Source organism: Haematobia irritans, chromosome 5, assembly GCF_050003625.1.
Source record: "Haematobia irritans isolate KBUSLIRL chromosome 5, ASM5000362v1, whole genome shotgun sequence".
NCBI classification, from domain to species: Eukaryota; Metazoa; Arthropoda; class Insecta; order Diptera; family Muscidae; genus Haematobia; species Haematobia irritans.
Genome location: NC_134401.1, coordinates 36,966,471 through 36,993,887, shown reverse-complemented (window position 1 = coordinate 36,993,887; position 27,417 = coordinate 36,966,471). Strand labels below are relative to the sequence as shown.

At 34.7% G+C, this 27,417-nt stretch overlaps 1 protein-coding gene across 3 annotated transcripts; it reads right to left on the bottom strand.

The window, feature by feature from the left end:
• Positions 1-318: 318 nt before the first annotated feature.
• On the bottom strand, positions 319-23,544 carry ocm (over compensating males). Of its 3 annotated transcripts, none has more exons than XM_075313581.1 (7): positions 23,426-23,544; positions 9,615-11,990; positions 9,492-9,550; positions 9,270-9,430; positions 3,871-9,206; positions 3,715-3,799; positions 319-962 (listed from the first exon to the last, which is right to left on the bottom strand). In XM_075313581.1, exons 2-7 carry the CDS (start codon positions 11,936-11,938, stop codon positions 810-812), a joined length of 8,118 nt encoding a protein of 2,705 aa, XP_075169696.1. In that variant the 5' UTR covers positions 11,939-11,990; positions 23,426-23,544; the 3' UTR covers positions 319-809. The 3 variants fall into 3 exon arrangements, with proteins under 3 accessions (XP_075169696.1, XP_075169695.1, XP_075169697.1); XM_075313580.1 differs by lacking the exon at positions 23,426-23,544 and adding an exon at positions 15,022-15,484; XM_075313582.1 differs by lacking the exon at positions 23,426-23,544 and adding an exon at positions 12,423-12,600.
• Between the last annotated feature and the right edge of the window lie 3,873 nt (positions 23,545-27,417).

Below are 27,417 nucleotides of genomic sequence, written 5' to 3'. Positions count from 1 at the left end.
TATTTGTTCGTCGCGGAAAAATATTTCCCCTAACGCCTATTGTTATGGTTACATCCACACACTGGGGCTTAAAATTCCCTCTCCGTTATCTGGAAAATAGTTCCTCTCTAACGCGTTTACGGGGTCTAAACTTCTAAGACAAAGTACTGTAACCGTTGAAGTATTCTTTCTTCATTTCTTCTTTATTGATGTCCTCTAATTACGCTTACGTATATCCAGCGCTACATCTTTGGACTAATATCCCATTTTCTGCATTTTGGCATTATGCCAATAGCTTATTAAAATTTTTTTTTGTTTTGTTTTTGCAAAATGCGGAAATTTGATCTATCTTTTAATTCACAAACTTAAGTATTTAATTTTATTCAAATTCTTATTTCTCTTTCAGAAATTTTAGATTTTAGCAGTAAAATAATAATAAGACAATTCATTCAAAACACCTAACAGCTTTCGTTTAAAATTAGCGTAATCCACCTTTAAAAGAAAAGTAACACAGCTATAATTCAACTCTGTTGCTAGCATTGAATCTGTGGGGGGTGGATGGGCAAAAGCAAAACTATGTTTACAAACTTTTGGATCAACTAAGAAACAATATGTAGAAAATTTAAAACCATTATTTAACACACATTAACATAAAATCACTTAGAAATAAATATACTACAAAAACAAAATTAATAATATATACAATGTAGTCGAATAAAAGGGACATACATAGCTAAATATGTAATAATATGCATGTATACATGTACATGCTGCTTTCAACATGATTGCTCTTGATTAATTATGAATTTAATCAATACATTTTAGACGATTTAATCATCTATTAATATCGGTTCACTTATAGAAGTTACAACCTTTTGTAATTTGTTCGAATCAGGTTTTGATGAATTTGTGATGGGTACTCGCGTGGACGATTTCAAATCGTTTCCTGATTTTCCTTTACGTACAAGTAATGATTTTTGATGCTGGAAAAAGTAAAACAAAACACATTAATTGATTATTATTTTTTAACAGAAACATACATGCACGTAAACCATAAATTTCATTCAAATTCACAATTGAATGATGTTAATAAATATTATAAGGGTCATGACATTATGTTCCCTATTAAGTTAATTTTCAGCTATTCCACTTTATGATATTTAGGGTTCAGAATCGATCATCCCACCCATGAAACGACATGCAAATTTGCCTTTTTACGAGGCTACTTTGATTTTTGCAGCAGACAAAAACTACTGAAATAACTAGCTTCTTTGTTGGCATTAATACATTTTTTTCAGTAAACACAAATATCGATCTGGTTGCTGGTTAACGGTCACTTAATGTATCAAACTAAACTTCAATGTAACCAGTATTTGGGATTTTTCTCCAAATTTGCGCTTTTTGTGGATGAGGACAAAATTTTTGAGTTGGGAACTTGGGGATTTGATGGACATTTTCTAGAAATTTGGCGATTTTTTTAATATTTAGTATTGAAGTAGGTTCTAGAGTATTGCAAATGGAGCAGTGTTGTCAAATTATGTGATTTTTCGTGGTTGGGGATATTTTCTACTCTGGGGATCTGGATATTTTTTTCTTTGGGAATTTGGCTGGTGATTTGGGGAGCGAAAAGGAGCGTACTTCGAAAAATTCGAAATTTTTGCCCTATATCTCCTAAACTATGCGTCTTAGAGCTTAAAGGCCTTAATTCGCGATTATTCCTAGAAAATCCCACGTTCCACCTAATGTCATATCTCCTAAACTATGCGTACTAAACTGGAAGGAAATTCCAACCAAATCCAGAAACAAATCGGAGGGACCTAGAAATACCAAAATTACACCCAAATCCTGAAAAATTCAAAATTTTCATATAAAAACTAATTTTGCTCATATCTCCTAAACTATGCATCCTATACCAGAAAGGACTATAATTCGGGTTTACTCCAAGAAAATCCAACGTTGCACCCAATTCCGGAAAAATTCAAAATTTTTATAGGAAAAATTTAATTTGCTGATATCTCCTAAACTGGAACGGACCTATAAAATTCAAAATTCCACCAAAATCCTGAAAAATTCCAAATTTTTATATGAAAAACTTCTGTTGCTGATATCTTCTAATCTATGCATCCTAGACCGGAAAAAAACATAATTCGTGATTACCCCAGGAAAATCCAACTTTCCACCCAATTCCGGAAAATTTCAAAATTTTTATATGAAAAACTTAATTTGCTGATATCTCCTAAAGTGGAAGGAACCTAGAAAACTCAAAATTCCACCAAAATCCTGAAAAATTCAAAATTTTTATTGAAAAACTTCTGTTGTTTTTCATATATAGACCGGAAAAACCATAATTCGTGATCACCCTAGAAAATCCAAAATTCCATCCAAATCCCGAAAAATTTGAAATTTTTATATATCTCCTAAACTATGCATTTTATCTCCTAAACTATGCATTTTATCTCCTAAACTATGCATTTTATCTCCTAAACTATGCATTTTAGACCGGAAAGGACCATTTTCGTGATTACCCCAAGAAAATCCAACGTTCCACCCAATTCCGGAAAAATTCAAAATTTTTATAGGAAAAACATAATTTGCTGATATCTCCTAAACTGGAAGGGACCTAGAAAATCCAAAATTCCACCAAAATCCTGAAAAATTCAATATTTGTATATGAAAAACTTCTGTTGCTGATATCTCCTAATCTATGGACCGGGAAGGGCCATAATTTGTGTTCACGAGGGAATTCCAAAATTCCATCCAAATCCTGCAAAATTCCAATTTTTTATATGAAAAACTTCTTCCCTAGAAAATTCAACGTTCCACCTAATTCCGAAAAAAATTCGGAAGGGCCATAATTTGTGTTCACGAGGGAATTCCAAAATTCCATCCAAATCCTGCAAAATTCCAATTTTTTATATGAAAAACTTCTTCCCTAGAAAATTCAACGTTCCACCTAATTCCGAAAAAAATTCGGAATTATGTGCTCAACTGGAAGGGAACTAGAAATTCCAAAATTCCTCCCAAACAAAGAAAAATTCAAATTTTTTTTATTTAAAAATTAATGTTGCTCATATCTCCTAAACTATGCATCCTAGACCGGAAAGAGCCATAATTTGTGTTCACGAGGGAATTCCAAAATTCCATCCAAATCCCACAAAATTCCAAATTTTTATATGAAAAACTTCTTCTGCTCATATCTCCTAAACTATGCGTCCTAGCGCAAAAAAAGCTTAATTCCGGATCACACCTTTAACAATCAACGTTCTACCCAATTCCGGAAAAATTCAAAATTTTCCTAAACTATGCAAGAGCGGAAAGGTCCATAATTTGCGTTCATGCCTAAAAAATCGAAAATTCCAACCAAATCCGGAAAAATGTTTATGTGAAAAACTTCTTCCATACCATGCTTCCTAGTGCGAGAAATTCCTTAATTCGTGATTATCCTTAGAAAATCCAAAATTTCACTCAAATCCCGCAAAATTCGAAATTTCTATATAAAAAACTACTTTCGTTCATACCTACTAAACTATGCAAAAAGGAGCTTAATTCCGAATCACCCCTAGAAAGTTCCTCCCAAATCCTGAAAATTTCGAAATTAGTTACGCAAATGGTTGCAGGGTACGTTTCTAACTAATTTTAAACTCCATGGTTATAACTCGTCCCATTTCACGATTGTTTATAGAACTAACTGTTCTAAGTAAAGCAAATCTATTCTAATTAAAAAAAAATACTTACGTTTTGTAACTGAACTGCCTTGCTGGCTGCCATAAATTTCCAATCTCCCAGTAGCGTATTCTTTTCCGAGATTTTCTGCACATATCTGTTGGAGAAATATCGGATTGTAACATTACAAACTGGGGAAACACTAATCACAAAGCTTATTTAACCTACTTATTAAGGTTATTTTGTACAGCCGGCAATCCCATCAACTTCAAGATGCCTATGCTAGGTACTTTCACATAGAATTCTTCCATGACACGTTTCGCAACGAATTTAAAGTCCGTATACACTGGCGATACTATATAACCATATTGAATGTGACGGGGAAGTGTACCAACTCCTTCGTTATTTAACTTTTGTTGAGGTTGTAATGATGATGAAGATGTAACTGATGATGCTGACAAATTTTTATCTCCAGATTGATTGAATTTGATATTTAATTGTGATGAAGATGATGATAATGACGTTGCTGCTGGTGGTGCTGGTGGTGTAACAACCGATTGTATGATTTTCGTAACCTTAGCTGGTGGGCCACACACTGACATACTTGTAGATTTTATATTTACAGTAGAATTATTGTTGACTCCAAAAGATTTAACGCTCGTAATTGCTAAACCACTACTCGGAGTAGAGTTTGTGGTGTTCGCAGATGTGATTAATCGTTGATTTGAAACAGTGGTTGTAGTCACCGCCGCCGCCGAGACTACAGGTTTCACTGTTATTGAAGATGAAATGGGCAATGTTTTTGCGGGATATGCCATTGATACTTTTGTCAGCATTTTACTCGTGTTAGCCACACATGCGGGAGTAGATGTCATCGGTGTAATGGTTATCGACCTGGCTCCAATGGAAAAATTGGTCGTAGAAGTTTGCCCCACAGGCTTTGGTAAAATTTTTACATTGGTATTCACCACATTTGGGGCAGTTGTTATCATTTTAACAGGGGCCTTTGTTAAAGGTAAGCTCGTTAGATTGGTTATTTTTATGGGATTAATCGTATTGAGGACTTTCTTTGGCAGTGCACTAGTGATGGGATGCGAAATGATACTAGTACTAGTGGTAACAGTGTTATTCAATGTCGCCGATGACTTATTACTGCTCGTAGACACAATTTTAGTGAGTACATGTTGGGAATTCGTCGAGGAAGGTGTTGAAACAGGAATTTTAATATACTTATATGGTACCCTTGTGGAACTTTTTATGCAAAACGTAGGAGTTTGAATAGCTTGTGAGGAATTTACATTTGATGTAATTGTAGACGAGGCAGGAGCAGATGATGTTTGAATCAGGGCAGTTGTTTGAGTAGTAACTTTAGCGGGTGAGTGATTGGGTTTAATGACAATTGATGCGGCAGGCTCATCTTCTCCACCTTCAACAAAACTAACATCAAACACCAAAGGTTTTGCTGAATTGACATTTTGATCATTTTTGGAGAATTGTTGTTGTGGCTGTTTCTCATTAATATTCTCTGAAATTTTGGTAATTGTTGTAGACCCTATGGTGGAGACCGATTTAAGATTTTCCAATGATTGATTTACTTGAATATCTTGTATATTCTCGGGTAAGATTTTATTAATAACAGCATTAACGGCAATATTTTGCGATGTTCGATCATATGAATCATGACAAACAACGGAAACACGTCGTCGCTTTAGAGCTGGAGGCATCTGCAATTCACGAGTATTGGCAGTAGTGCTTGTGAGACTTGTTGTTTGATTGAAAACTTTAGACTTATTTGTAGATGATGGTGCGGGTGGTGGTGGTGGCGGCGATATTAGTGAAGGGTTTGAAATGGATGATTGTGATGGCGGTGGTGGTGGTGTGGCAAAAGTCGAAGTATATATAGCATCTTGTGATGGTACAGTGGATACAATAGTTTCATTGGATTTATTTACCACAATCAATGAAGAGGCTGCGTTGTTAGCATTTGGTGTTACAATTGATGTTATTTCCATGGTCGATGTAGTTGGTTTTAAGTTGGCTGGTGTTTGCTGCTGTGATGTTGCTACCAAAGGCATTTTCGTTATTGGCTGTGTTACGCTATTTATATTTGATATTTTCACATTACTTGATGGCAATTTTTGGGCGGGAATGGTTCGCGAATTTACTAACTTCTGTATGGGTGGAGGTCCAGGTAAGGAATTGGATTGTGATGTGATTGCAATATTCGTGTTGTTATTCACAGAGCCAATGGTGAAATTGTAACGACCATCATCATGAATTTGTTGCGAATGCTGCACAGCTACAGCACTTACAGTATTTGTTGCTGCAGCGGGAACTTCATCAATTATCATGCAATCATCTTCGTCGTCTTGTATCACATTTTCATTTGCACTAACAGTAGCCTCGGCCTGAGCATTATTTTCCAGTTCATTCAATTTGGAGGTTTCTATCTCAAAATGTGTTTGTCCATTCATTTGCAGTAGCCAAAATGCTTTGGTTTTCTCCTCCGAAGATTTCTCAATATTGTGTTTGATTTGATATAATTCCCTAAGCATCATTTGCCCATCCACACTCTGTAAGAGTATCAATGTCGGAGCTTTTGTATCCATATTGAGAGGGCCAAAGTAAAGTTTCCTTCCCGATTTGGGTGTAACAAATGCATCGAATGGAGCATTTTGAAAGAACTGCAATTTCACAACTTTATGTTTCTGTTTGGCAAATGTGATAACTTTCTGTATGCGATCCAATGATACCAAATCCCGAAATTCAGGCACAAAAATGTGTGAGAAATCATTGTGCAAGTCCAGAACTAGCCATTTATGATTATATTGATGAATTTCTGGTAAATGTATCTCATCAATATCATTGGGAGTAACTTTACGAAATTCTATATTCGTATTCATTTTGGTATAGGCTTCCATTTTTGTGGTCATACCATTGATGTTTGCTATATCGCCAGTAGATTTGCGTTTCCTAGAGCTTTGCAAATTATTTGACGATTGCACTTTGTCCGTTATCATTGTGTTGGATGGTAAGGCAGCTGAAGCTGCCGATGTCACAACCTTAACAAAGGAATTTGAAGCTTGGGGTGGAATGAGCAATGATTGTTGAGGTATTGTCGGGAATGATGGGGTAACCTGATATGCTGGCGGTGGTGTTACATATGTTGAGTTTATTGGATTTTGGTATGGGGGTGGAGGCGGCGGTGGTTGTAGTGCTAAGATATTTTGATGTAATGCCACCGGAATTGGAGCACTTCCGAACTGATTTTGTATTGGAATTGTTTGAACAATATTTGTGATTATGTTGGGTTTAGGTACCTGTTGTTCGTTTTTCTTCTCACTCATTTGCTTTTGACGCTGCTTCACCAAGGAGGTACATAAAACGTTAATTTTTTTCGTTAGCGAAGGATGAGTTTCGGGAGTAGGTTTGTTACACGCCATGGAGGGGTCAGCCTTCAGAAACCCCTTTACAATCCAATAAGTAGGTTTCCCCTGCATTACCACTGCCAATTTAGTAGTGTGTTCATTACGGATATTACTCAAAAGCATTCTGCCCATTAGAGGTACTTTCTCAGGTTTTAAAGCGGTAATATTAACAACACCCATGGCTTCACAAATCATAGGCATCATATTACGAATGGTGGCCACCAAGTAGGTTCCTTCTTTCAATTTAACCTGCCATATAAAGGCGAAACCCTGACAAAAGGCATCTAAAAAATTTGACCATTTCATAATACACAAAATATCGGCATTTGGAGCTGGAATAATATGACTTTCACGTCGCAGGGCAAAGTCAACATCTTGCATTTTCTTGCTGACCAAATTATTCATGGTTCGAATGACACAATTGTAGACGCTACGTATATTTTCATTATCTACATTGGCATCAATTTGACTTTCCATGTCAGTAGAGGCGCTTATCGTTTGGTTTGACATAATTTCTTTCGTTGCTTTCAGAGAATCGGTCGCATTAAATGCTGTAGAGTTCATCGTTGTAGCTGAAGTTAAATCTGCTAAATGTTTTTTAAGTGCATCCGATGAGGAATTCATCGATTGACTTCTATTGGCCTTGGCATTTAACGAAAAGCAATTGGAAATTTTTGGTAACACCAATTCTTGGCTCTCCGCGTTGGTGGTGGTAACATTGTCCATTGAGGAATTATTATTTAAATTTGTTTGGCCAATGTTCACATTTGATAGAGTACCAAAAGGTTGCATCGTAAACACAGAATCATGTGAAGTGTCATTTTTATTGGCCTCTGCATTTACTACTGGTAAAGGCGTTTCGCTATTTTGTGTTAATTTATTAACGACATTATTTTCGTCATCTTCATCATCCAAAAGATCTACGATTGCATGAATTTTATGTTCTCCCGGAATTCCATTTGTTTTATTTTTGTTGCTGGTTGTATCTGTAATTTGTTTTTTATTTTCATTAGATATGGAGCTGTGTGATTTCAAAGTAGATTCTTGGTTTTGTTTTTCCTCAGCTTTTCCTTCTGTTGCATTTTTTTCTTGCTGTTTGCGTACTTTTTCATTGTCGGCTTTGTGATAATAGACAGACCTCATTACATGCTCATTTAGTAGTAATCGCGTTTTCTCAGTTTCGGCTTCCCTCACATATTTCAAAATCTTCGGCCTTCGTTTACGATTACAATATAAAAACATACGCCTAGGGATGGGAATTTGACGTCTACAGCAGTCCGGTCTTGATGCATAAAATCGCTCCCGGACATCTTCAATACTACGCTTAGGTTTATCCTTCTCTTTGTTGTCTTGAACCTCCTCTAGGAGGGATGGCTGCTCTTCTTCTTCACGCACAATATTGTCATCTGCCGACATTTCGTCATTCGCAACAACTTCAGAGCGCAAAAGCTTCCGATCCACTTCACTACTTTGACGACGATTGCGATCTTTATGACGTCTGGGCGGCGGAGTTGGCTCATATTTAGCATGAATATCATCGTCTGATTCATTAGCTTCGTTGACTCTTTTCTTTTCCACCTTTTCAAATGTATACCTAGCTTTAGTATTAATTTTATAATCCATCTCCATTGGCAGCTCATCTTCTCCATGTTCAATGGTGGAATTATTTTCATCCTTCTCAATAATCATGGGTTTTCCCTCCAAACTTTTGCCTTTACAGAAGCATTTGTATAGATTGTGGATCATACACCATGGAGCAACATTGTCCATATTTTCAAGGCGAACCAAATTTACTGTGCTGTGTTTCAATTTTTCCAATATTGTATCTTGTATGTAAACTGGTTCGCGGAATTCCTTTACATTTACAGCTAAATGTTTCTCATTATCTATGGTTGTTAAAGCAGTCTTTACAGGTGATGGTTTACGGGCTTCCTCATCGGTATCATCGTCATAGCACTCATAGCGTTTTGGAACTTTTGTGCATCTGCGTTTTTTATCATTGTTAGTTTCATTGATGAGCAGTGTTTCGTTTTCCGTAAGCACAACGGTGGAAGTGAATTCTTTTTCCATACGGGCTAATCGGGCGGTAGCCTTTCGGCGTAAAATAAATGCATCCTCCGTCGTTATAGTCCGACCCTAAAAGCCAGTAGTAGTATAGAGTTATTAACCTGTCTTTATTGGAAAACATTCATTACTTACATCTGTCTCCAAACGCATTATTCTCGTTTGATTTGACGATTTACATGTACATTCCCACATACATTTTGATTTTCCACAGTGTTCACGAACATGGGATTCTTCGGTTAAGCTGTCACATATGCAACCCATTGTACAGAATTCTTTAGAACATGGCTTCTTGTCTTAAATTTGAGATGGCACAGATTAAATTACCACTTGGCAATTATTTTAAAAACTACTAACCTTTTTCAGTCTTCACAGCTGCATCAATAATGGTAGCATTAAGGCGTTTCAATTCGGATCTAAAATAAAAGGGAAAAACTCGAGAATTTAGTCTTTTGCAATTATTAATATTTTTAAACTTACAAAACTCGTCTTTGCTTGGATTGTTTTTTTGTTTCACTATTGGATGCTGCAGATGGCGGGCGTGATACTTTTTCATTTTTAATGGGAGATGGGGATTTTAAGGCATTTTCGACAGTTTCAGAATTCTGTATATCCGGATCAATTTTGATAAATGAATTTTCACTGCAACTTATGGCCACAGAATTTATCATATCACTAACCACATCGGCACAAGACATCAAAATATCATCGGTCTTATCTAAATTCTGGCGGAATGTAAAATCAGCCTTTGGTACAAGCTCTGAATCCAAGGTATGCTCAAACGATTCATCCAACTTTTCCGAACGATCTACTACCCTTCTCACCAACACGTGATTACGATCATTCAAATAGGGTATAACGAAAGTGTATGACTTTCGGGATAAATTATCACTAGCGGCTTTAAGAGCATCGTTTAGAGCTCCAGGAGTTTTCAATGTTGATACACTGAATTCTGCCCATTCTCGGGAAATATCATGATGTGGTAAAATATATTGTAAATAACGTTTGGCAATTTCATTCAAAGGTTTTCCATTTTCCGGAAAAACTTCCAACTCAACAGTGGGCATGCGTACTACAGCCATACTCCCTCCAGCTAATAACAATGCAGCTGCATCATCATCCAAAGGCTTTTGTAATACCTTGTGGGACAATGGACACGGCTTGAACACAGACGGCAAAGGTCCTTTATTCAGTTTCTTTGCTCTTGGTGATATTGTTTTAATGGGCTTGAAATCATGCCACATATCCTCATCTACACATAATGGAGGACATTCTCCTTGGACATTCTTAACTTTGCTAATATAAGGTTTCTTACGGAATACATCATTATTGCCTCGGACGCCTTTTAGTTTTATTTTATACTTTCCATTGTCAACATCTAACATCTGATAATAGTATTTATTGTATTCGGTATTAATGAAGGATGCAGCAAACCAACCATTTCTAGTAAAGGACATGGCGGAATTGGGTGATTGGGCGGATACTTGTTGACTGCTGGGCTTGCACTTTTGAAATCGTATCCTTTTCTGTAGCTCTCTATAAATACTGGCTTCGTTGTTGATTATGGAAAGGCGTGAATTTTTTGAAAATTTTTGTAGATAACTTCTCCTTTCTGCCACAGTACGAAAACGTTGAAGATTGTCTGGAACCGCAGGCATATCTAAAGGGGGTGGTTGAGTTTTAGGTGTCATCAAACCCTCCAAGTCGGTTGGCATGATTTGGTTACGCCTAATCGATTTATCATTGTCGATGTTGTAATTGGTTTCCAAATCATTTTGCCGCATGTATTCATTGAGGGTTTCACTAACAAAGATCGAATTCTTATTATTCATACTGGAGTTTGGAACTAAGGGGGTAAGCAGCATTCCCGGTAAACGTTCGGTATCGTCAAAACCAAGAAATCCATCTGCAGAGTCCAATGAATGCTCGTGCTGGTTAAAACTATCATCTAATGAAGATTTTACAGATTTTGCTTCTGTAGCCATGGTGACCGTTTGAACACTGGTAACCTTACTCATCAGCATATCCAAGAAGTTTACTCCCGCCTTAATGGGCTTTTCTGTACTCTTACATAATGCGGTCGCCTCATCCTCATGCTGGCTTTTCTCCGTTTTTTCATCAGTGGCTAGTTGTTTTACAGGCCTTGCATTTTCTTGAACAATATTGACCTGTTTTTCTGGTGTAGATTCCAAACGACTTTGCCATTCTTTCTGATTATTGAAAGTTTCTACCTCACTAATTGTTTCCTGTTCCTTGGAAGTTGCCTTGATTGCGGGCGTTCTATCCCCATTGTTTTTGAGTTTAGAGGCACTTTGTTGATCTGCGTTTTTTATACCTTCACCATTGTCTTCGTGCTCTTTGAGATTTTTTGCATTAATCAATGGTTGATGCCTTCTGCCACTTTTTAAAAGTTCTAATTGTTCCTTTAACTGCTTACTAACATCATCAGCGGAATTTGTGGGTTTGTCTTCACAAACTGTCTCTTCTATATACTCTTCTGGAGCTTGTGTTCGCCTTCGATATCCCACAACTCTTTTCGACCAAAGGCGCACATTTTGTCTCATACGCTTAATAATTTTTCTATTAGTTTGATCAAAGCGTACCCTCCGTAGTCGATAGTGAGCGAGAAATATTCGATTTCTTTTTCGTATGGCATAACGTTTTATTATACTTCGCGGTGATGTTTCATACCAAACAATTTTTTGGATATTGACAAGGTTGTACTGGAGGAATTCCATTGACACCTTATGTTTCCTTTGCAGGTGACGAAAGATTCGCCATTCTTTTTTATTGAACTGAAACATCTTGAGTATTGAATATAGTTCGAGTTACACTGGATACATCAGCAATCTGGATCTGGAAGTAAACGAACAAATTATGAGAGGGCAATTTAGTAAAGACCCATTAGAATTAATGAACGCTGCGAGGGGTGTGTATTGATGAATGAGAGTTTTAAGTAAATGAGTTTCGTAGTAAACTCAAGGCATATTTAGAGTGTTTGAACCTTGTACATACTGATATCATAGTGCATTTATTTTATTTAGCTTAACAGTGATAGAAACAATTTTAATCCGAATTCATGAAAAAAACATTTGAAAAAAATTATAAAGGAAAATTGTAGGATTAGACATGCAGAGTAAGCTTAAAATATGATGGGATTAGCGTACCGATTTGTTTAGCCTGAATGATATAATATTTGGAATTTTTAATTTATATTTGATATACTAATTAGTGCAGTAATGCCGGCATCCATAACCATTATCGAGCCCACATAAATTGTTTACATACAATAATAAGACTGTTCCATTCCCATATTCCCTGTTAAGGCATTACGGCTCTCCACAAACATCTGGAGTTCACAGTATTTTAAAATAGTTCCGACGCGAGTGTAGATATATAAATCTTGCAGTTATATACATCTAAAAATTACGGTGAAAATTTTTTTCTCTTTATAATTTGATGAAATAAAATTGAACAGAGTTTTATAATTAACCATACACCAAAGCAAAATATAACCTACAAATGGGTCTCGTTATTCACCACATGTTTTGCAAGAACAGGGTTGCCGTCTCAAATATATAATTTTGATTTCCTAAAAATGAGTCTCACTGTATTTGTTTCTAGGATTGTGATCGGAATTAAAAGTCGACATAAAAAAGAGGGAAACACATTTTTGTAACATTCTAAATTTTGGTTTTTGAAAAGTTGGACTTACATTTTTGGAAAGTTTGACTTTTTTAATTAAAAAAAAAATAGTTTGATTATTTTTAATGTGTGCGATTTTTCATGAGGTATATGAACTAAAGACAAAACCGAAAGAAAATCTGAAAAAGAAGAAGTTTTAATCGTCGACTTACGTTAACCAAAAAAGTCGATTAAGTGACTATCGTTTTTTTATGTCCCGGTCAAACTGATCAATTTTGATCAAATTTTCTTCCTCACTGTTTTGATATTCATATAGTTAGAATGATGTTGTAATATTCAAAATTGGAGTTGAAAAAAAACTTCTAAATATTTGATGAGTTTTTTTAAGATAAAAGAATATCCACGTGGCCAGGAACATTCAACGCCGAGCAGTGAGTTAAAAAATTGGTAAGAAATGGTAACACTATCACCTTTTCCCGCCAAGGAATTAGAATATAATTTAACTTGGCCGTAAGCCGCTAGTCGTCACAGTATTCCTTCGGGTATTTTGGGTTTCCGATAAGAAAAGCATGTAAACATGTGTTTGCTCATTGCTATGGTTAATATATGCACACATATAGTTCAATATAGTGTGTAAACATAACCATAGAGATAGGCGAAATATTTCCCTGACGAACGAATACAATAAACTTGTCAATATAGTAAGATTGTCTAATATTCAACATTGGACTTGAATAAAAACTTGCAATGTCCATATTGTGTTATATGAAGATAAAAAGTTTTCATGAGGCCAGGCAACAACAAATTGTATTTTTGCCAAGGAATTAGAATGCAAGTTAACTTGGCGACACACTGTTACACCATAGCGATAGGCGGTAGGAGAAAAATGTTTGCCGCGACGACAAATACCATAAGCTTGTCATCGAAAATCCTTTTTTCGTGTTTCCGAGCGTTTTTGTTGTCAATACAGTATGCTTTTTAAATATTAAACATTGAAGTTGAATAATGCAATGGCTTGTTATTTGTTGAGTTGTTTCAAGAAAAAATCTCCACGTGGCCTGGTAACCACAATGCCTAGTGGTGAGTTCAAAAAAATTGATAAGCGATGGCAACACAATACCATTTCCGCCAAGGATTTAGAATAGATTTTAGTTTGGCGAAACGCCGCTAGCCGTGACGGTATTCCGTCGCCGATTTTGGGCTTCCCATTAGAAGTACACGTAAATAAGTGTTCGCCTACGGCCTATACCTATGGTTATATTTACACACTTAAGCCTAGTACTAAGATCACGTTTTCGCACGAAAAACTGTTATACTCCATACAAAAAACGTTAGCGCGGAATAAATGCGAAATTTTTGTTTTCAGCATTGTCAACAAATATTTATACAACCCTGGATTTTTCGCACGAAAAAATAGGCAGGCATATTATTTTGCATAAATAAGTTAACATCCCTGGGTTTGGGACCCTATTTACGGAGATAGGGGAAGATATTCGGTTTTCGCAGAAACGAACTTAGTACTAATCATTAGGCGTCACATTAAGATAATGAAGCCGACCCATTTTTGTCGCCGTCGGCTGGTATTCTTTGGCAACGGTGGCCGCGGTTTAGCAGACACAAATATTTCATCCAATTATCCACCAGAAACGCTATGGTGTAAATCGTACGACCAATTTTAAAATCAAATTTACTTTTTATTCATAATTGTTGTGCGTATTTTTTTATTAACTCTTATACAATCGTATTGAATTAGTTTGGATGGAAGATTACACTTTTTACAAGAACTGTTTTATTGACGGCCGACAAAATTGGCGGCGCGATTTAGCGTTTTTATTTGCAAGTGTAAAAACACAGTCATTCAACACATTACTGCTTTAGATAATTCTTTTTCAAAATATGCATTTTTTTTCAATGTAGCGGCAAAACCCGAAAATACTTGCCTTTATAAGTTTCTTTATCATTCTCGCAAATAATTTTTTTTCCTTTTTGTAACAAAAGTAATCTCGAAATACATATCAATACACGTGTTTCCTTTACGAACACATTTTTAACGGAACGCCTTTTTCATTGTTACCGTTACTCAAAGGACTCAATGAAAACTAATGGCAACCCGGTATATTTGTTATACATACACACCACCGACACGATATTCAAAAACTCTCATCTTTTGGTCCAATATTTTCAACACGACAATCTACGGTTTCTTATGACATATACAAACAACGTTAAATAGCACACATACCTGAAGTGACTATGTTGTCTATTCGAAGCCAACACTCACAAACTGCTCACATGTCCGCCAACAAAAAAAAATTTCATTGAGAAGTAAAGAATTTTGTTTTCAACGCTAATGAAAAGGAATACTAAATGATAACATATCCACCAAAACGACTGCCGCTAAGAGAGACACTGGCACTCGTACAAACACCCACTTTGCAAATGGCGAGTGTGTGGTGTATATGCGTTTGTGTGCTCTAAAACATCTATATCAACATCAAGTTATGCTTGGTTTTCTTTACATTTTTTCACATTTCTCGGTGGATTTTCATTTCGTTATTACTTCGATATAACGTATATAAACCTTTGTGATATTATCCGATGTAGTAAAGCTATATTTTAAGTTCACATTTCACTTAATTTCCACAAAAAAAATATAAAGAACCGACTGTATTGCGATCGCAATCTGGTTTGTTTGACGTTTGGTGCACTTCTGTTGTTCCATTTGATTGTGTTCCCCTCGAAATAGCTGTCATAACAAAAATCAGTTGTTTAGTACATGGTGGATAATGTGAAACAAAACATCATGCTCGCTCCTTGGCGAGTGATGCCACAATGGTTCATGCTCTAAACCATGATATGAGAGAAATTGATTTGACAAGTCATGTAGATTCAGGTTGAGGTTATGTTTATGTTATGTAAAATATAGCAATAAACGGAAATTTGTACATAATATTTTAGGAAATTAAATTGTTGTTTTTACGTAGAATAGTAAAAAAATCTATTGAAACTAATCAAGTCATTATTTGCAAGAAAAAATTAGGAAAAACCTGCTCTACTCTGGGTAAAATACTCGAAGGCTGCTAGTGGTCAAAAACTAAATAGTATAACAATCTACAATGGAGATTAACTACATACATCCTTATTCCTTTCAGTGAAGGCCTGAAAGGAATAAGGTTGTAGCCATTATCCTGTTATGTTCTCGATTTTGAAAGAAAATTATTTAAATAATGTAAACTGGAACAATTTTTGCCAACTATAAATATCAAGTTGGCGGAAAATGATACACCGAGAAAATTTGTTGTACCAAACATATTTATTACGAACCAAAAGTTTTTTCTACTTATTATTAGTACGTGAGTAGTAAATACAGCAAATTTAAACTGCATTTGAAGATATTAAATGTTAGGATAGCCCGCTATTTTAGGCTCACTTAGACAATTCAGTCCATTTTGTTACCACACCCAAAAAAAAGTGAAAAAAGAAAATTTTAACTAAAATAGTTTTCTAATTGCAACATATTACAAATAAGTTACTACTTTTTGTCAAATTGACGAAAATAATAATTTTTTTTTCTTCTATTGTTTAAGAAAATTTCATATGTTAAAGGAAAAATTGGATTTAAAAGTTGTTAAAATGTCTAGCGCTGAACGAAGTTCCAGACAGGTACAATTTTAGTAAAATGTACTCATTTGAGAGAACTCTAAGCAAACTTCTTCCATTTTAGGAAAATATGAACTATTTTATTTTTTAGTAAAAATGTGCTCTCCGTTATTAAAGTTAGGTTAGGTTAGGTGGCAGCCCGATGTATCAGGCTCACTTAGACTATTCAGTCAATTGTGATACCACATTGGTGAACTTCTCTCTTATCACTGAGTGCTGCCCGATTCCATGTTAAGCTCAATGACAAGGGACCTCCTTTTTATAGCCGAGCCCGAACGGCGTTCCAAATTGCAGTGAAACCACTTAGAGAAGCTTTGAAACCCTCAGAAATGTCACCAGCATTACTGAGGTGGGATAATCCACCGCTGAAAAACTTTTTGGTGTTCGGTCGAAGCAGGAATCGAACCCACGACCTTGAACTTCTCTCTTATCACTGAGTGCTACCCGATTCCATGTTTACCTCAATGACAAGGGACCTTCTTTTTATATGCCGTGTCCGAACGGCGTTTCACATTGAGGTGAAACACTTATTGAAGCTTTGAAACATTCCGAAATGTAGCCAGCATTACTGAATTGAGATAATCCACCGCTGAAAAACTGTTCGGTGTCTGCTCGAAACTGGAATTGAGACCACGACCCTTTGTATGCTAAGCAGGCAATACTAACCATTGCACCACGGTAAAGAAAAGTCAATTTTTACCGGCATTTTTTTTCAATTAAAATATTAATTGCATTCAATTAAGAAATTGAGTGATCCTATTTATTTTTTTAATTAAATTAAAAGTCAATAACACAAATTAGCTAAATCAATTGTCGTTACAGATTGGTATTAATTCGTGATTGAAGAAATGTGTATCATTAATTGATCTAATTACTTCCGTGAACAAAAAATTCAACACATTTTTTTCTGTGCTACAACTTCATTCTTAAGGTCAATTTACTTAATTGAATTAAAAAAAAACATTTTATATGCAATAGTGAGCAGACATTGGCTTATTTAGCAGTTTTTTCTGCTACGTCCAAATAAAATTGTGTCCTGCCTTTCTTTAGTACTGTACAGCTCCTAAAACGGAGCAAATCTGCCATCAACAATTATATTTCTACGCACCTGCTTTTAAAAAAGAATAGTTCACTTGGTTTCCAAAGAAAAATCGATGACCCAACTTGCGATCTAAGTTCTGATTTATGTTAGGTTTGATATACTTCTGTTGTTTCATTTCATTGTGTTCCTCTCTAAATGGCTGTCATAACAAAATCAGATGTTTGACCCATAGTGGATAACATTGAAACAAAAATATGTTTGGGAAAGTGACGCCAAAGCATCTATTTCTCAATAACTCAATATAGCTGGCCATGTAAAATTGAGTTTATTTATGGTATAAGAACAAAAATTTAAATATTGTCTTAACATTAAATATAACAAAATAGTTCATTCTATCTCTATCAGACATTGCTAATGTTTTTGAAGCAATCCGGTTCAAAAGAAGAAAATAATCGGGTGGTTGAAGCCGTTTTCGTTTCGCAAAAAATATGTTGCCTTGGTGTTACACTACTTTTTCCCCCATTGTATTTTCACCCAAATGATAGATCCATTTCAAAGTTATTGCTAATTTATAATATTGTGAGCGATACATGACCCAAAAGCTATGACAGTGTTCTTCATATTTTGCTATCAATTTCGAGAATGTTACACTTTTTTTTGGCAATCGAAATCACCATAAGTAATAGATGACCTATCGCTCTCCGACCAGAAAATGAGAAAATTTCTTCAAAATTAAATTTTGTATTTTCGCGGTTTTGGTCGCAATTTTTTGAGCAAATATAAACTTTTGAATATTTAATTTGATTATAATACGTCTGGTGTTCAAAAAAAATGTTCAAATTGTGGATAAAAAGGAAAATTGTAAAAACGAATCTACCCAGCATTTCAAAGTTCCATTTCATCCTCATCGCTACCGCAGACTCGTAAGTGACACTGCAACAATCGCCAACTGTGATAGTATTTTGGCATCACTATTCGCATGAAAGTATTTTGCCATCACTATTGTTACAAGAGCCATTTTATATTTTGTGAAACACCAAGCACAACTAGCTTCTTATAATTTATTTAAATAAAAACGGTAATGAAGTGCTGAAAACATAGTTATTTCGCTTAAAATTGTGAAAGGTATATTGGTGAACAATTTTTGACTTTCCAAATGGAATAAAGTGATAGTTTTTCAAATATTTTTCCAGACACGCTGCCTCCATTGGGAATAAAAGCACTAGTTGATAGACGCTACAACATGTAACTTGTAACTCAACATCAATCTTTTATTAATGCATAAAAATATGTTAAATGTGATGTGATAGTCGTATAAATGTTATATTTATGAGAATTTATAAATGTTTAATAAAATTAATACACATCTAAACAATCGTGTTTTACTTGACCACAATGATTCTTTTACAACTATCTTAAAATGCACTTTCTCTGATTGTTTGAAGGGGCTCTTATTGGCGTCCTTCTAAAAGTATGCAGAAGGACACCTAATAATTGCACTAATGCGATACTTTTTTGTAGTGACTTGGCGTGGTACAACTTCTCAATAGTGACGGCGCTTTTCCGAGGAGTTTTGGATATCGTATACGATTGTTTTCGACGTAGTGGGGATTCTCAGAAGCGCCCCCAAATTCAAAAAATGTTGGCAGGGTAACAGAGAATTTGGAATTCCCCCCATTTTCTTCGTTTATTCTTTCCAAATTTCCATTTCATCCCCATCGCTACCACAGACTCATAAGTGACATTACAACAATCGCCAACTTTGATGGGAGAAGCGTATCAAAAAGTACGAAATGTACATGAAACTATTTTGCGATCACTATTGTTGCAAGAGCCATTTTATATTTTGTGAAACATCAAGTTCAAATATAATTTATTTACATAAAAACGAAAACGAAGTGCTGAAAACATAGTCATTACGTTTAAAATTGTGAAAGGTATATTGGTGAACACGCTGCCTCCATCATGAATAAAAACTGATAGACTCTGGAGCATCAGCCGAATATAGCAGAATTGCAAATTATAAATCAACACAATTCCTTTTTAAGGCATTATGTTCAATGTGTTTTTATTCGAATAAATGTACTTGCAATAATTTATAAAATTTTATTCAAATTAATAAACATCTAAACAACCCTATTTTACTCTTTAGAAGTATCTTAAAATGAACTTTTTTTAATAGTTTGAAGGAGCTCTTATTGGCGTCGGTACCTAATAATTGTATTCATGCGATACGTTTTTGTAGTAACTTGGCGTGGTACAACTTCTCAATAGTGACGACACTTTTGCGACGAGTTTTGGATATCGTATGCGAGTGTTTTCCACTTTGAGGGGATTCTCAGAAGTGCCGCCAAATTTAAAATTTTTTGGAAGGGTATGTAACTGGTATTGTTATTTAAAGGTGTGTACTATGTTCCGTTTCGAGTTGAAAATCACTTTATTTCGCTATTACTTTTCCTAAAATAAGCAAAATTATAAATGAAAACAAACATATTCCCGTAAAGTCATGCCGAAATCTATAGGAACAAGAAATTGCGCCTCAATTGAGTTAATTTATCTGCTTTATATTGAACTGTTTTACTAAAGTAATCGCGTAAATTTCAACTCGAAAAGCAAACATAGTACATACCTCAATGTGGTATCACAATGGAGTGAGTGAGTGAACACACAAGCGAAAGTAACAAAAAGTTGGGATTAAAACCAAGAACTGTGCATTTGCTATAGGAAGGAGTGGTTAGATCTATAATGCCATAACATAGAATGGAGTTCAATTAAAGGTGTATTTAATATGCTTTGTGTAAGACATGTACGGTGTAAACTTGCAAACTTGGACACTTAGGAGGTTTCGCTGTATTTTCGTCTGATATACATACATATTGCCAGAAAAACAAAAATAAGTCAAGAAATGTATAGACGTCCCAACTCCGATCACAGTGCTCTAGTTTGTCTGCTCATCGTAGATGAAAATTTTTCGTCTACAAATAAGTGATTCATGCTCGAGATAGTACGTTTGGAAAATATCTGATAAAATATCACTTTATTCCATTTTGAATTTCGATAATTTTTCAATGTACCTTTCAAAATTTTAAACGTAATAACAATTTTTTCAGCGCTGACTTTTTGGTTTCTTCAAATATTTGATTCTCTTGGTATTTCACAAAATATTAGAATGGCTCTTCTAACTATAGTGTTGGCAAAATACTTGACAATTTTTTTGGGTACATTTCCAGTTAGTGTCACGTAGGAGTCATGCTGGCAGGGTACATGGCAAAAATACTTGTACAAATAAAATCCAAAACGGGTATTATCGGGGGAAAAGGACAAATATGTACATATTTCAAAAGGGGCTCTTCAACATCATGTTTAATATAACCTTAAAGAAATATTCTCAAATCGCAAATGGGACCAAAAACTAAAAAATCGCAACCGCAATTACAGCCAAGGAATTTAATTTAACATTGAAATATTTTTCCTTCATTTATATTAAATTAAGCGTTTTTGCTACTTTTGGGTTGGATCGGTTATGCCGGTTATTTAGTTTTTAAAACACCACCCCCCGTTTTTAAAAAATTATCCCCGACTTTCAAAAAAACCAGGATTTTTTTCACTCTATCTCTCATAAGAAGTACATGGAGACTCGTCTTCCGACATTCGCTTTGATTGTTTCTTTTTTAAATAGGATATATCTTTTACCGCGTCTTAAGCCTAGTACTAAGATCACGTTTTCCATAAAAAGGTTAGCGCGGAATAAATGCGAAATTTTTGTTCTGAGCATTTTCAAACACATTTTTATACAACCCTGGATTTTTCGCACTAAAAAATAGACAGGTATATTATTTCCCTGTCGTACATGCTGTTAACTTTAAGTTAATTTAAAGCTAGCTATTTCTCAATTAGTAGTGGTTGACAGTTGGATTAAAGTTGGTCTATACAAGCGAATTTAAAGTTATTGTTTTTGGTAGTCAGCTACTCAATCAGCTATTTATGGAGATAGATGAAGATATTCGTTTTTCGCAGAAACGAACTTAGTACTAAGCATCATAGACAATAGAATATATATAGATGATCCACTATTCTCTTAAAAAAATGTGTCAGCTCCAAAAATTAATTTTCTGACATTTCGTTTTGATTTTTTCGTAAAGAGTCCGTCCCAAACATTAATTTTCGTTCATTTGCTTTTGTGTTGTTCGTAAAGAGCAATGCTGCTCAAAATTAAATTTAGTATTTTCGCGGGATTGGTCACAATTTTTTGTTCAAATATGAACTTTTAATATATTAATTTATTTATAAATCCTCTGGTGCATCATAAATGTTCTAATTTTGTATAAAATTGGCAAACTACAAATAGGAAAACGAAAGAGAATGTAAGCGTGCTCTTATTTTCTTCGTTTATTCTTAATCTTCGGAACTGCCAAACATAGTTTGACACCCATGCCTCATCTATATGTATTATATTGTCTATGCTAAAGGCCGGTATGCACCTCTAGCGAAAAATTTCATTCCCATAAGAAATGCATTGCTATTTATGCTAACGAAATTTTCGGTAGCGTTCAATTTCATAAGCTGGTACGCACCTCTAATGAAAATAACAGGGTTGTCAAAAGCATATTTTGGCAGCAAACATTTAATTTATTACAATTATTGTGTGCGTAAAAGTTTTAAATGGTCTGTAAATAATAAACAATTTATTTGAGGAATATTTGGAACATATATTAACAATTTTTAAAAGCGATTAGCTTGTTTAAAATTTGTGTACACATCCCTGTTCTTTTGTTGTAGACTTAAATAAGTTTTTGCTACCGAAAATTTCGCTAGAGGTACATACCGGCCTTAAGCATTAGCTCGGAACCAAATACAATACACTCTAGAAGATGGGAAATTGGCTTGCGTCATACCAAATGTTGCATTGACGGCGCTAGGTCCATACATGTTTGTAATTTTTTTATTTGCATTTTTTTTAATGAAAAACTTAATTTTTTGGATTGAACAATGTTACATTTTGAGCAATAAATTAAAAAATATATTTTGTTCCAAGATATTTCCAACTCTTAATTTCTTTTTATTTGCATTATTTTAATGTGCCGAACCAAACACGTAAACGACAAGTAGGGACCTAGTGCCAAAGATTATAGATTTGAGGAAGATGGGAGATAGGCTTGTGTTATACCAAATGTTGCATTTACCAGATTAGTTTAATACATGTTTGTAATCTTTTAGTTGTTTTTCGTTTTTATTTTTTAAATGAAAAACGTAATTTTCTTAATGAAACAATGTTAAATTTTAGGCAACAACAAATTACATTTTCCCCTTTATGGAAATTTATTTCGTTCTCTTAATTTCTTTTTATTTGCATTTTAATGCTATGTCAATACTTGTCGTATACGCGTTTGGTTCGAGTATTAAACTAATGTGGTAAATGGTTTGATGTGCTCAGTAGCCAATCTCCCATCTTCTGTAATCTATAATCTTTGCCTAATGCCATCAACGGTTTGATGTTCTCAGCAGCCTATTTCCCATCTTCTAAAGTCTATTATCTTCACTCGGAAACAATATCGTAATCTTCAACTAAGGATTAAAATAATTGGATACAATCCAACTTTTTATTAATGTACGCTATTCAGCCGTGTACAGAGGCTTTGGGCTAGGCCACAATATCGGCGGTAGATTTTCTTCCAGGATATCATCGTATTATAATTCTATAGAGTAGTAGTTTGTAACACAAATAAGAATATATTAGAGTATCTAGTTTTCATCATACTCTTTCCGTGCAATTGTATCAGTGATCACAACATGGACATGGCAAATTATATGAATCACATGTCATCGTATTGAAGACGATGGAAGAATGCATGCCTTACATTGTCATATACAAACACACGCACATGTATGGAAGCAAAGTAAAAGTTGCTGTCGGAAAATTTTAATCATTATATTGAATACATACTTGCTCAAAACTCCATTGATAAACTCTGCGAATCCAGTTAAATAATACGTTTCAACGAAACTTTTAAAATAGTCACTTAATAAGCCGAAAATAATACCACCAACCGCGTGCTAAACAAATTTGCCTTTATTAGTAAACGGTATGTATAACATGACATTTGGGTATGACATGGAAATGAACCGTGGTGAGTTTTAATGTGCCGAACATCATAATTCTCTTAGCAGCCACTTTGAGAGATGTTCGTGAGGAATATGTATCTACAAGTAGTAAATGGAAATATGTATCTATACTTATTGGTGAAAATATGATATATGGTCAAACAGGGAATATATAGGAATAATGTTTTCATTACATATATTTCCCAAAAGCATCTCAAAATAGGAATTATTTTTTTCCTTTTATTAAGTGAAGAACTATTCTATTTTCATTTCAACGATAAAGGATTTCCTTTGTCCCGAAAAGATAACAACGCTCTCTGTTTGGGAGAGAGAGAGCTGTAAAATGTTGTGCATTGGAATTTTGCATTAGCGGTACATTTTTTCTATTTTACTGTAGGGATGTTAGCTTCCATCGATCATAACGGGAACTTGGTAAAGAGATGAAAACAAAATGTCTACCATTGTATTCTATAGGTGGTAATTCAATGAATATTGAAACATCCACACACACACACACACACGCATACTCCAAGACGGGTGTAGGCATGTATTTACCATCGGAATTTTTTGGTCATTACATGCATACCCTACTAAAAATTATGTCTTAAACTCTTCAGTATATATTACTTCACAAAATTTTGCTACAAATTTTGCAGTAAATTATTGAAAATAAATCAATGAAAAAGCACCATGTCTTTCATTATAGTATACAAACACAATCGGAAGTCGAAAAAATCATACATTTAAATGCGGAGTTTCCATCCATTGAATACATACCCAAATATAAATTCAATGTACAATGCTGCGTATATGCAGTTTGCGGGAAAATTCAACTAGAATTTATAAAAAAATCACTAATTTACTTCGGAAATAATATTGAACTTGCGAAGGTAATATCGACTTGTTTCTTCTGTAACAATGAGACGATTAGAATTGACACACGGTATGTATAACATGACATTTGTGTATAGCATGAAAATAAACTATGGTAAGTATAAATCTGGGGAACACATCGCAATTGAAGGGATAAAAAGACATGTGAAAACAAATTATAATTTAATGGAAATTAATTTTTCATCCTCCCGGTAACATAAATAAAAGAAAATATGATTTTTTTCTATTGAAACCATTATGGTAACTTGTTATTAGTAATACTATTCCTTCGAATTATATAAGCTTGGCAACTCATCAGTAGGATACAGTGAAAATGAAACAAACGACCAAAACACGACGATAAGTGTGGCGTGGTCAAGCAAGCAGTACTGTGAATCAATGTTCACAAAAGCAAAGTGGGACCATTAAATACAGGAAAAAATCGCCCCTCTTAAACACTCAAAGAAATGTGTTAGTAGAAGCAATAGAAAATCTGCTAAAATAGTAGTAAAAAGGGAAAGCAACAGTTCAAACATTTGGAAGTTCTTTTTAAGGCACAATTTTAAAAGAACTTCCAAAAATGTCCTCCCAAAGATGTTATTTATTTTAACTGCACGGAAAGTTATTTTCAATTTTTTATAACTCGCTTTTTTCATATTTTTAATAGGCAATTTGAACTTTTTTTGTTTAAAATAAGTCAAAAACAAAGTAAGTAATAATAAAATGGTACAAATTATTCAAATTTTATCGAAACAAGTGAGTAGAGTAGAAAGTCGTGCGGGGGCGACTATATCATACCCTAAACCATCCCTACTGAATTGTAGACATGGTTTGTGGGGTATCAATGGCATAGGTTTGGGAGATAAACCGTATTTCCATATTTAAGAACATAAAGGGTACATGTTTATGAGAGCCTAGTCACAATCTGAGCAGATATGTCTGATATTAGGAGCTATAGTTAATTTTGCACCTACATAGTTAGTATGCCACTAATATTGAGTCCATTATTAAAAAAGAGGAAATCTTTCAGTTAGTTGTGGGTAATAAATCCAAGTTTGTAAAAATCGGCCAATATTATTTTGTAAGAGCTACATGGAAGTCTAAATACGATCGGCTAGTACATCAAAATTTGAAATTTGAGTACCATTAGTTAATAAATAAGGACTCCATGGTCAAAAATAAGGTTATTAGGGCCAATTTGGCAAAATCGGGCGATACATAATAGGGGAGCTATATCTAAATCTGAACCGACTTCGATGGCAAAACAGATTTAGTCTATAGTTTCTGTCTGCAAATAAAATGCATTGCAAAAAAATCAGCTTTACATTTTTCGTTCAGAAGTTTAAAAGTGTTCTCACGTATGAGTCCACACAAGAAAAAAAATTTTCTGATTCAATCACGAAATTAATGGATCCAATTAATTTTTTAATTGATATGTCTTCAATCATAGAAATGATATTATCAATTAAAAAATAAATTGATACTATTAATTTTTGATTTTATTTCAATTAAAAAATTTGTTGATCCAATTAAAATTTTAATTGAAACTTAATTAAGATTTAATTAGAAAAATGTTAGTGAAATTTTTTTCTGTGTGTGAGGTGTGAAGAATATGTTGGGCAGCGAGGTTAGACTCAAAACAGGCATGAATAGCATTCGTAAGCTATTTTCCCCTACTTACTCCCATTTTGATACAGCTCCGAGAGCTATGTTAGGAATTTTAAACTTTGTAGAACAATTAACCCGCTCCCCATACAAAAATTAAAATTCCTGGAAAATCTTTTCAATATAATATTGCACTCATAGAAATTTGTGGGTTGGCTATGCAGAAATTCTGTTGAACCAACAGAGTAAGCTGAAAAACGAAGGCAGTTTGCTGGCAAAAATATTTCTAAGTAAAGGGTGATTTGTTAAGAGCTTGATAACTTTTTAAAAAAAAAAAACGCATAAAATTTGCAAAATCTCATCGGTTCTTTATTTGAAACGTTAGATTGGTCCATGACATTTACTTTTTGAAGATAATTTCATTTAAATGTTGACCGCGGCTGCGTCTTAGGTGGTCCATTCGGAAAGTCCAATTTTGGGCAACTTTTTCGAGCATTTCGGCCGGAATAGCCCGAATTTCTTCGGAAATGTTGTCTTCCAAAGCTGGAATAGTTGCTGGCTTATTTCTGTAGACTTTAGACTTGACGTAGCCCCACAAAAAATAGTCTAAAGGCGTCAAATCGCATGATCTTGGTGGCCAACTTACCGGTCCATTTCTTGAGATGAATTGTTCTCCGAAGTTTTCCCTCAAAATGGCCATAGAATCGCGAGCTGTGTGGCATGTAGCGCCATCTTGTTGAAACCACATGTCAACCAAGTTCAGTTCTTCCATTTTTGGCAACAAAAAGTTTGTTAGCATCGAACGATAGCGATCGCCATTCACCGTAACGTTGCGTCCAACAGCATCTTTGAAAAAATACGGTCCAATGATTCCACCAGCGTACAAACCACACCAAACAGTGCATTTTTCGGGATGCATGGGCAGTTCTTGAACGGCTTCTGGTTGCTCTTCACTCCAAATGCGGCAATTTTGCTTATTTACGTAGCCATTCAACCAGAAATGAGCCTCATCGCTGAACAAAATTTGTCGATAAAAAAGCGGATTTTCTGCCAACTTTTCTAGGGCCCATTCACTGAAAATTCGACGTTGTGGCAGATCGTAAGTCTATTCATGATGAAATGTCAAAGCATACTGAGCATCTTTCTCTTTGACACCATGTCTGAAATCCCACGTGATCTGTCAAATACTAATGCATGAAAATCCTAACCTCAAAAGAATCACCCTTTATTACCAAGGTATATTTAGGAAGGTAGTTTCAAGCTATCAGATTGTCGGTATCTGCTTAATGGCATAGGCGTAGCTAAAGGGGTTTTATGGGTTTTTCATCTCCCCCTACCAAATACCATTCAGTATTT